The sequence below is a fragment of the Mytilus californianus genome, unplaced genomic scaffold (assembly GCF_021869535.1).
Source record: "Mytilus californianus isolate M0D057914Y unplaced genomic scaffold, xbMytCali1.0.p SCAF_10, whole genome shotgun sequence".
Taxonomy (NCBI): Eukaryota; Metazoa; Mollusca; class Bivalvia; order Mytilida; family Mytilidae; genus Mytilus; species Mytilus californianus.
Genome location: NW_026262582.1, coordinates 584,652 through 596,487, shown reverse-complemented (window position 1 = coordinate 596,487; position 11,836 = coordinate 584,652). Strand labels below are relative to the sequence as shown.

The 11,836-nt window shown below is 34.4% G+C and overlaps 1 protein-coding gene across 1 annotated transcript; it reads left to right on the top strand.

The window, feature by feature from the left end:
- Positions 1 to 8,719: 8,719 nt before the first annotated feature.
- On the top strand, positions 8,720 to 11,635 carry LOC127717433 (uncharacterized). The gene is made up of 2 exons (XM_052223071.1): positions 8,720 to 8,788; positions 9,854 to 11,635. The coding sequence occupies exon 2, from the start codon at positions 9,856 to 9,858 to the stop codon at positions 11,545 to 11,547; it is 1,692 nt and encodes a 563-aa protein (XP_052079031.1). The 5' UTR covers positions 8,720 to 8,788; positions 9,854 to 9,855; the 3' UTR covers positions 11,548 to 11,635.
- Positions 11,636 to 11,836: the final 201 nt, after the last annotated feature.

Sequence of the window (11,836 nt, the reverse complement as noted above, 5' to 3'; positions counted from 1 at the left end):
TGTAACTCATGCTTAGACAAGTGTATATAGCAGTTACTATCCGTCAACAAATGTAACTCATGCTTAGACAGGTGTATATATCAGTTACTATCCGTCAACAAATGTAATTCATGCTTAGACAGGTGTATATATTAGTTACTATCCGTCAACAAATGTAACTCATGCTTAGACAGGTGTATATATCAGTTACTATCCGTCAACAAATGTAACTCATGCTTAGACAGGTGTATATATCAGTAACTATCCGTCAACAAATGTAACTCATGCTTAGACAGGTGAATATAGCAGTTAATATCCGTCAACAAATGTAACTCATGCTTAGACAAGTGTATATAGCAGTTACTATCCGTCATCAAATGTAACTCATGCTTAGACAGGTGTATATAGCAGTTACTCCCAACAAATGTAACTCATACTTAGACAGGTGTATATAGCAGTTACTCCCAACAAATGTAACTCCTGCTTAGACAAGTGTATATAGCAGTTACTATCGGTCAACAAATGTAACTCATGCTTAGACAGGTGTATATAGCAGTTACTCTCCGTCAACAAATGTAACTCATGCTTAGACAGGTGTATATAGCAGTTACTATCCGTCAACATATGTAACTCATGCTTAGACAGGTGTATATAGCAGTTACTATCCGTCAACAAATGTATCTCATGCTTAGACAGGTGTATATAGCAGTTACTCCTAAAAAATGTAACTCATGCTTAGACAGGTGTATATAGCAGTTACTATCCGTCAACAAATGTAACTCATGCTTAGACAGGTGTATATATCAGTTACTATCCGTCAACAAATGTAACTCATACTTAGACAGGTGTATATATCAGTTACTATCCGTCAACTTATGTAACTCATGCTTAGACAGGTGTATATATCAGTTACTATCCGTCAACAAATGTAACTCATGCTTAGACAGGTTCATATATAGCAGTTAATATCCGTCAACAAATGTAACTCATGCTTAGACAGGTGTATATAGCAGTTACTATCAGTCAACAAATGTAACTCATGCCTAGACAGGTGTATATAGCAGTTACTATCCGTCAACAAATGTAACTCATGCTTAGACAGGTGTATATAGCAGTTACTCCCAACAATTGTAACTCATGCTTAGACAGGTGTATATAGCAGTTACTATCCGTCAACAAATGCAACTCATGCTTAGACATGTGTATATAGCAGTTACTATCTGTCAACAAATGTTACTCATGCTTAGACGGTGGTATATAGCAGTACTATCCGTCAACAAATGTAACTCATGCTTAGACAGGTGTATATAGCAGTTACTCCCAACAAATGTAACTCATGCTTAAAACAGGTGTATATAGCAGTTACTCCCAACAAATGTAACTCATGCTTAGACAGGTGTATATAGCAGTTACTATCCGTCAACAAATGTACGTTTGAGAGCGCTTACAATGCAATTTTCTATATAATTAATATTTCTAAGGGCCTCTTTAAAGAAAGACCTGTATTATCGGCACTGACTTTCGATCTTGTCCGAGACATTGATGGTATAAACCTTAAATATAAATTGCCTTAATTTCTGGATGGTACACACTTGAGAGGGCTTACATTGCAATTTTATATAGAATTTGCATTTCTATAATGGACATATTACTCCTTTAAAAGTAAATAATCAACGCTGATTTTCGAATTCGTCCGACATTGCTGATATAGAACCTTTGGTACAAATTTCTTAAATATCTGACAAGAATTGTACACTTGAGAGGGCTTACAATGCAATTTTCTATATATTATACATTTCTAAGGGACAGGACTTGAGTAAAAATATTCAGTCAGCGCTGATTTTCGAACTCGTAACAGACATTGCAGATATAAACCTCCGATTATTAGTATACATAGGAAATGTAGGCTTGAGAGTGCTTACAAGGCAATTATCCATATATTTTATATTTCCAAGGGACATAACTCATTCAAAAATAGTTGTTTGAACTGATTTTCAAATTTGTCCGATACATTGCTGATAAAAACCTAGTTATAAATTTCATAAAAATTTGGCAAGAATTGTACATGTGCCAGTGCTTACAAGACCGGACGGACGGACGGACAAAAAACCCGCGGTATTTCTATGTCCCCACAATGCGTCGCACGGGGGACAATAAGGCGACAGTGGACAGTTTTAAGCGATCCTAGGACAAAAGTTCAAGGGTTAAGTAAATTATGACTAATATGGAATTACATAAATTGGTTACCGCGGACAGTAGTGATACAAGGACAAAACTCCAAGAGTCAGGTACAATAAAAAAAAGGGAATATATGAATTGGTGACCGCATACAATAGTGATGCAAGTACAAAACTCCAAGAGTCCGGTACAATAAAAAAAAGGGAATATATGAATTGGTGACCGCATACAATAGTGATGCAAGTACAAAACTCCAAGAATCCGGTACAATAAATCGAAGGAATATCACATGTTCTAAAGACCATGCATATAATTTTATATATAATCCGCCAGAAAAAGAAATATTTGATATATACCAACTCTGCTGTATTTTTTTTGTATGACTTCTATAACCAATACTATATACTCGCTGCTTTTGGGACACGGCGAATAAAAGAATAAAAACGTGGAGTGAGTGGTCTTTATACAGATCTGTTCTCTCTCTCAAATTATCATGGTTTTTTTATTTTGCTCGCCTGCTCCTGATAAATAATACGGTATTCAGTAAAATTAATAACATACCTTCGTTTTTCGGTGAGAATCCTATATCAAACTTATTCAGTAAATCTTTTCCCCCGGAATCTATATCACACGTTTAAGCAGTATACAGCTTAACATCAGTAGTGTACAGTCCTATAAACAATCAATACCTCTTCACCTGTTTACAGCCACTTTAAATAAAGAAAATCTGTCAGAATTGATATATATTGTTTTCCTGGTAATTTATATTAAAAATCAATACAAGGGTATCATATTCCTTCTAAAAAGGTTCCGAAGCGGGAGGCAGTGGTATATTTTTATTTCTCGTCTGAAATGAAGGAGGGGATCAGGGGATTCTTTGTTTTAAGTATAAAAGACTAAATGTATGGTTTAAATCACACATACAGTGTTAGTAAAACAATGTTTCCTGTTGGAAATCCTCAGCAAAAAATACTACAGCTCGACGAGAAAGATACATTGAAATCTGTCTTAACCGAACCTCTTCGGGACTTAAGATTTAGTTCGGTTTGGCAGATGTTCAGTTTAATCAGGGTCACAAAACATAAAATTTGATATGACTGGACTTAAGAACAAGTTTGGTTTAGACAGGTTTTCGGTTTATGCAAGATTCGGTTTAGATAGGTTTCACTGTACAAAAATGTATGCTGTGATTCCAGTTTCTTACCTGAAACTGAGTAGAGTCGAATAAAATCTAAATGTAAGATAGCAATTTGAACATATGGACTTGTGGTATGATTGCCAATGAGACAAGACATTTAGTACCAATCAGAGACAACATATAAGCAACTGCAGGTCACCGTAAGACCTTTTAATCGAGTTCAATTTATATATTTTCAGTATATCATTGTTAACGTAATCAGGGGCCAGTACTTCTGAACAGCGTAAATGAAGATTGTCAGTATAGAACTTGACCATTTTATCATGAGAATCATAACATACTTGTGAAAAAAATTGGTTGGTAGGGTTCTCACATTATCCAATAAAACGACACAAAGCAACAATTAAAATCCACCAAGGAACATACTAAGGCACCGACCATTCTTTAGAGTGTGTGTGTGTGCTTTTTGTTTGTGTTTTGTTTGTTTGTTTTGGTTTTTTTTGGGGGGGTCTCGAATTTAGACAAATTTAGTAAAAAACAAACTATTTTTATTTATTAACATACAGAAATAAGAATCATTTATTAAAGATCAATGCTGATTTTTCAAATACTAATAATCAATTTTCTCCTGCTGTCGGAAATTTTTGTTTTTGTTTCAAGACATTAACAAATTAACAAAACCCATGCACCGTACATAAGATGAATGGTTAGCGCCTAACATAAAATCGAAAGGAAATTGGGAAATCGTCAATATCGAACTTTACCTCCATTTTGTAAGGTATAACTTCAAAAGGAATGGTTAAACTGTTCTAAAGTGATCTAAATAGAAACGAAAGGGTGCCGCTCGCCATTTTTCAATTTATCAAGGACCAAAACTCATGAACGGGAACAATGAAAATCGTCATAATCGAACTTGACCTTCATTTTGTCACATATTCCAATTTTAAAAGTACTTGTGGACCAGTTTCCAAGTTATCATTCGGAAACGGTTTGACATAATCCACTATCTAGCATATGCCCCTAACTACCCTAAAATGATAACCGTATTTTCCTTTTAAACAAAAAAGATAAGCTTCGCCCATTTCTACCAGTTACTGAGCCTCAAGCAAATACGTTGTATATTACGACCGTACTATTGCAGTTCTATATAATGTAGAAAGTCAATAGATTCACATCATTATACTAAAAAGACAATAATTTTACACAACTGAAAAAACAATAAAGACAAAAATATCGGATCAAGCTCAAGCCTTTACCCGGGGATAACTGTTTTTAGTATAAATTGTGAATCGATATGTAAATGGGATCAAACATCCTGATAGCTACACGTGTTACAAATGTTATTACTAGGGAAAATGAAAAGGATTTGGGAAAACGTAAGATAAGATGAAACATAGTTCATTTGACTACTCCTCGTCACGGAAGAGTCTTACGCTTACTGTACGTAAAGAACACACGCAACAACTCTTAGAGGGGTTCCGTAGGCGGTTCTGGACGAGGCTTAACTTTGACCCCTATTTAAAAAAAAAATCCTCTTTTTCTCGTGGCAGTCGTGACTTCTGACCTTTGTCCCGTTCAATCTTTCATCCACGAAAAACTACTTATTTAATATAGTGTTCAATTTGTTCTCGTTATACATATTAATGTAATATGTGCCACCGGACGTTATGTCTTATGTTTTTTCTGTGTCGCTAGGTTACTGTCTCAATGAAGTGAATCACATATCACCATTCATTTATAATCAATCAATCAATCAATCAATCAATTAAACCAACCTGTGGCAGCATGTGCCTGTAAAACTTTATATATATACTCGAAGGCCGTACTTTGACCTATAATTGTTTACTTTTTACACATTGTGACTTGGATGGAGAGTTGTCTCATTGGCACTCACACCACATCTTCTTATTTCTATTAACAATTTCTCTTCTACACCCTCGATCATATTTTTTGTACTGGAAACATTTTGAATATTTGATCAGTCCGACATGTATGTAGCAAACATAGATCGACGTATAGACGTTTTATATTTGTTTAATCAATTGTTGAAGGTTAAATGAATTAATAATTAATTATACGTTATCGCACTCTATGAATACCTCCCATATCTTGAAAGAATTATTGAATAAGAAAACTTGTAAGTCAAGTCACGAGGCATAAGGAAAGTATCTGATCACTGTTTATAAGACATGGGAGGTAGTACCTTTTTATGAACTCGGTGGCTGTCGTTTGTTGCTGTGTAACATATTTGTGTTTCGTTCATTATTTTGTACATAAATTAGACCGTTAGTTTTCTGTTTGAATTGTTTTACATTTGCCATTTCGGGGCCTTTTATAGCTGAATATGTGGTATGGGCTTTGTTCATGGTTGAAGGCCGTACAATGACCTATAGTTGTTATTTTTTGTGTCATTTGGTCTCTTTGTGGAGAGTTGTTTCATTGGCAATCATACCACATCTTCTTATCTTTATAAGGATCATTTCCTGGTAGAAATCTAACAAAACCTAGTTATTTCAACTCTCCTATATATAGTTAATTAAAAATAGTAGAATTCCAAAAGAAATGACTTTATTTTTTATGGCAAATAAATTTTCCGAACGTCCATATGCAAATATTTCAGGAATGTTCATGCAAAGAAGTAGATTATTAAGTCAAGTTTTAACAAATATAGGTTAAGTAAAGTAGTTTTTTTTTTATTTTTTTTTTTTGGGGGGGGGGGGGGGGGTGTATTTTTTTTTAAACAAATAATAATTAATGCTTGCGTGGTACGAAAAAAGTTTCAGAATAAAAAAAAATGAAAAATAAGAATAACAACCTGAACTGCAGGCTAGTTTTAAGACACAGATTCGAATTGATTAATTATTGCATTTGGACAAGAACAAAACATGCTTTCTTCTGTAATAATGATTTTGTAAGATAACTTTTGATAAAATATACATAATGTCATGTTCTTTCCATTCTTTTGATAAAATTTAATTTATAAAAGTTCTTACATATAACATCATGAAATGGACTTTTAGGCATACTTTTAATAAGACAGAAACCAAACAAAAAAAACACAAACAAACAAAGCATCTAGAGGTGAACATACATGTGAAAGATCCACAATTAGCCAATTCATTTGCTTCATAAGAAGTGGCGGATCCAAAGGGGGGGGGGCTCCGTGGGTAGGAACCCCCTTTTTTGATGATCAATGTATTTGAATGGGGACATGTGGTTGGAACCCCCCTTTAAAAATGGCTGGATCCGCCCCTGATAAGGGGGACCCGCACAATTCCATCTAAATTTGCCTCTGTCATACGGTCTTCAATATTAAGTAAATAAGGTATATTCCACATGACGAGCTCTTTATCACACCGAGTCTAGTAGTATATTATAAAAATTTAGAGATACTTACTATAATAATTAATATTCTATGAGGCACTTCCGGAATACATAAATTGAATGACGTCACTTTTAATTACCGCAACTGAGTTTTTCACCGCTTCCCGCCAATTAAACACTATTTTTCATAGCATTACGACAAATCCAGTCACTAGTACACGTTTCCACCAGCGCTTGCATATCATATACTAGTATCTCAATGAACTTGAAAACAAGAACCGAAAGGTTAATTTGCTTCATATTTGGATCTATTTTTTAAACAGATCGACGACTTTAACCTAGGGTTAGGATTTCAATTTTCCAATTGTCAACTTCACACTTCCCAGGATTAACATACCCTCTGACCAATCAAATTGCGTTTCATTTCTAAATTGATATGACAACCGAAGGCCACCAATGGGTCTTCAACATAGCGAGAAAATCCCGCCCCGGAGGCGGGCTTCAACTGGCCCCTAACCAAAGTGTGTACTAGTTCAATGAAAATGGACGTCACACCAAACTCCAAAACATATAAATGAACTAAAATTAAAAAGCATACAAGACTAACAAAGGCCAGAGGCTCCTGACTTGGGACAGCGGCGGGATGAAACATGTTTTGTGAGATCTCAACCCTCCCCTATACCTCTAGCCAATGTAGAATAAACAAACACACAGCAATACGCACAGTAAAACTCAGTTTAAAAGAAGTCCGAGTCCGATGTCAGAATAGGTAACAAAAGAAACAAAGCGAAATGGCAATGAAATATAAATTAACAAGGGACTACTGGCAGTTACTGACAGCTCCAGTCCTCAATTAAACTGATTGAAAGATTATGTCTTCATCATATGAAAATCAAGCACAATCCCTGCCGTTGGGGGTTTAGTATCATACCATCATAAAATATATGAGAAGAACATAACCCGTATCATGCCAACAACTGGTTTTAGAATAAATATGTTTATTTCCGATGCAAAGACCCTATGAGTGAACCAATATTAATACCAAAATATGCCATCTTTAATGATCTGACAACAGTATCGTAACTATATCCCTTCTGAATAAGTCTGTTTAAAGGCTTGGTTAGCTTTTGAGGTGAATGTAGACATACACGTATTTTAAGTTATTTGGGAAAATCTTTGAACATAGCCACAGCCAATGTAGAATTGATTTTGTATTTGTTGTTCATTTTACTGTTTACCTTATTAAATATTCATTTATGTTTGCAATATAATCATATTTTCATGCTGTTACGCTTTTGAAAATATCGCCATTTGAAATGGTGAACTGAAAATAGATCAATTGTTTCAATAGACATAATATTGTCCGCGCGTTGAAGGCCGTACTTTGACCTATAATTGTTTACTTTGTCTCATTTGCACTCATACCACATCTTCTTATTTCTATAATAAAATGCAGTACAATTGACTGAAAATATATAGAAATATATGGTCTCCTGCTTTCTTTCGTTTAGCAATATATTATGCAGAGAGATCGTCTAATTTTTAGATGTATAAACACACACCTCCATCCAGTGAGAGTTCAGATGTTAAATGTGCTCTCGGTACATATAAAGACACTTAGTAGGAGACCTAAAGTTAGGGAAAATAACTGTGTGCCCCACCTAATATACCCTCTATTTTTAACGGAAGTTAAACGTGTCGCCCTTCATCTCAGTGCAATCCCTGTACGAGGTTATGGATTGGGGTCCTTAATTTTTGTAGACTTTAAATTTTTAAAGTATTTTTTATTTATCTATTAAAACAGCGCTTATTCTGCCAAAAAAACCTCTAAATTTTTCTTTAACTTTAAAAACAATGCTTCTTCTGAAAAATTGTGGCGTGAAAACAATTCTGAAGACATATACGTGTATACATTTTCAGTGTTGTTTTTTTTTTTTTTTTTGCAACTTTCATATCTTATTCGCTGATAATTGAACGAGAATAAACATTTTCAATTAAATCAATATAATTAACCAATTAAAGATTGACTTTACGAAGTAACTTTAAATACATTCAGTAATATCTGCATATGCTATACACATATCGACGTGTTATGCATGAAGTATTTTACCTGGAGTGAGGTTCTTTTTATTGACATTTGTATGTTGGGTAACTAAGTTAATGAACAAGGTAAGATGTTTAGAGGCTAAGCAAGCACGTTCATTGTCTTATATTTATGATACATATTAAAAGTTCGAATGTAAGAACATTGGGACAAATGGCCTTTAAGCGCTGTTCCTTTGCTTTTTGTGTTTTTCGATGTACGTGTTTGTACTGATTTTGTGTCATGAATGGTACCTTCTATCCTGTCTTTTCTTATAAAATATACCAGACACAACCGTCGATTAACATGCTTCCAGATACCAGCAACTTCCAGTAATTACCGCAAATATTCATTATCCCACCATGACCATCATGGGTTGGAACAATACGGACCATAATCATGACAGTTTACTCAATATAAAAAAAAGAAGATGTGGTATGATTGCCAATGAGACAACTCTCCACAAGAGACCAAATGACACAGAAATTAACAACTATAGGTCACCGTACGGCCTTCAACAATGAGCAATGCCCATACCACACAGTCAGCTATAAAAGACCCCGAAATGACAATGTAAAACAATTCAAACGAGAAAACTAACGGCCTAATTTATGTACAAAAAATGAACGAAAAACAAACATGTAACACATAAACAAACGATAAACGACAACCACTGAATTACAGGCTCCTGACTTGGGACAGGCACATACAAACAAGTTTGTTTATTTTTTTCATCATGTGACAGAAACCTCCATCCATTATTCCGACATAAATGTATCTCCTATACTACAAATATAACATTGTTTTCCTTTATCAAGTCACTGAATATGACAATAAGGATCTATAAATTTATGTAGTCAAAGTTCCCTTCTTCTGAACTTTTCTTGCTTCTGTAAATATAATTTCTTGTATTTATTTAATGGTTTTATTTTAGTACAATATCCAGAAGCAATTCCTGCCGAAAGTCGTTGGTTCAGTCATGAAATAGCCAGTAGTGCTGGAAGTGGCATTAAACACCAATAAATCAATTAATAACAAACCACATAGAGGAATTTCATTTTATTTTTGTATTAAAGTCATGGCAGTCATAGCAGCGAACGTACGAATCATGCATAAAAAAAATAAACTTATTTTATGTATTGTATTTGCAGTCATGGCAGATAATGAAGTATGTGCCGGTTGTCTCAGAGATAATGAAGAAGAGATTGCTGTCCTGTGGTGTAATGATTGTGAGGAACCTGTGTGTCGACCTTGCGGTAAAGCCCATAGAAGATTTGCCATACCCCATGACGTCATTGACATAAAAGATATATCAAACGTTAGCAAAACCATGTCCAAAATTTGCAAAGAACATGCCGGACAGAAATTAATCTTTTTTTGTGTAAATCACGATAAAATATTGTGTCCTGCTTGTTTATCTGAATTACATCAGGAGTGTGATATTAACCATATAGAGAAAGCTGCCAAAGGAATCAAGGATAGCTCAGCAATACATGATCTCAAAGAACGAATACACAACCAGAAAGGTGTCATAGAAAAAGTGAAAGAAGAATATAATGGGCTGTCTAGCAAGATAGGCCACGACAAGAAGCAGCAACATGAACGACTAAAACAATTACGTTCAACCATTGAAGACCGTTTGAATCAATTGGATAAAAATATAGATACCCATTATAACCAAAGTGTTGAAAAAATATCAAGCAACACAGAACAATTGACGTCTCTAGCACAAACAACGCAAGCCAACCTGCAAGATATTGAAAAGGCAGAAACCGAAGAAAGTGAAGTAAACTTATTTCATCTCGTGAAACATCTCGACACCAGTCAATTGTCAGATGAGGAAAATCTTCAGTTTTTAGGGAATGATATAAGCAATATGTCGTTACAGTTTATTCCTGAGAATTTCATTGAAAAGGTTGACGCAATGTTAAATGAATTTGGTAATTATGATCAAACCACGTCATTAAAAAGCCAGCAAAGTGGGACTAGGACCAGGCAGTCACAATTACGCGTGCATTTAGATGAACAACAAATCCTTAATCAAACAAGAATATTTCACGCAGGGGAGTCTACTAAATTTTATGCATGCTGCTTCAGCGACGACAACAAGGTTGGAGTAATCGAAGAGCAATCAGTTATTGACGATCATTCTGGTCCTTTCAGTTTTACAACTGAAACTATATACTTGCGAATCATAAACCCGAAGGATTGCAAGTCTCGCGCTTTCAAACTTGACCGTAAATATAATTTTATATGTAAAGATACTATTTGTTGGTTCGATCGAAACAACATACTGATTGTTGAAAATAATTATGTTCACGTTATTGACCTAGAATTAGAGGATATTTATCGTACAATTAAAGTAATCCACTTTAATGGTAGTTTGGCAACATGCAAATGGATAACTTGTATCGAAAGTCAGATTTTGGTATTTTGTGATGACAAATGGATTTCTTGGATAGATTACAATGGAAAAAGTGTGAAAAGGGTTGAATTTGAAAAGGATGTTTATGATCTAGATATATTTGATAATAAAGTATACTGTACGTTCAAGAACTTAAACGATATCAAATACACAACGTTCACTAATGCTACTCAAACATGTTACACTAGCTTAGATCTGAGAAAAAGCTGTAGAATTGCAGCTGGTGATAATCTGATATTTCTCATGGAGAAGGAAAGAAACACCATCTATAGAATAGATCTCAAGACCAAACAACGTTCTACGTTTCATAAGGACGAGATCACTAACCCAACACATATACATCTTAATAATAAGACGAAAGAACTAGCAGTGACATTTGATGAAGGGAACAGTTTGAAAATCTTTAGTGTAGGTATGTAAAATGGAAATAACGTATCTGGTGCAGACAAATTGTTGTGTTTTTAGAAATTTCATGATAGTGATTTAATAAAACAATGACGTTAAGGAATATAAGCTGCTGTTATTCTTGAAACCGCCTTAAAACTACGATATGTGCATGATATATATCTAAATATGCTTAAAAGTTAAGATAACAGTCGGAAAGAGGACGAATTAAGAATTACGTATGATAATATAAAAGGTTAAAAACACCTAGACAAACAGAAAAAGACGAATACAATCATTTTATCATCACACATGAAGCTAAACT

What these genes read in the sequence shown, in the direction of transcription:
- LOC127717433 (XM_052223071.1), top strand. Translation starts at nt 9,856, where the DNA reads ATGGCAGATAATGAAGTATGTGCCGGTTGTCTCAGAGATAATGAAGAA.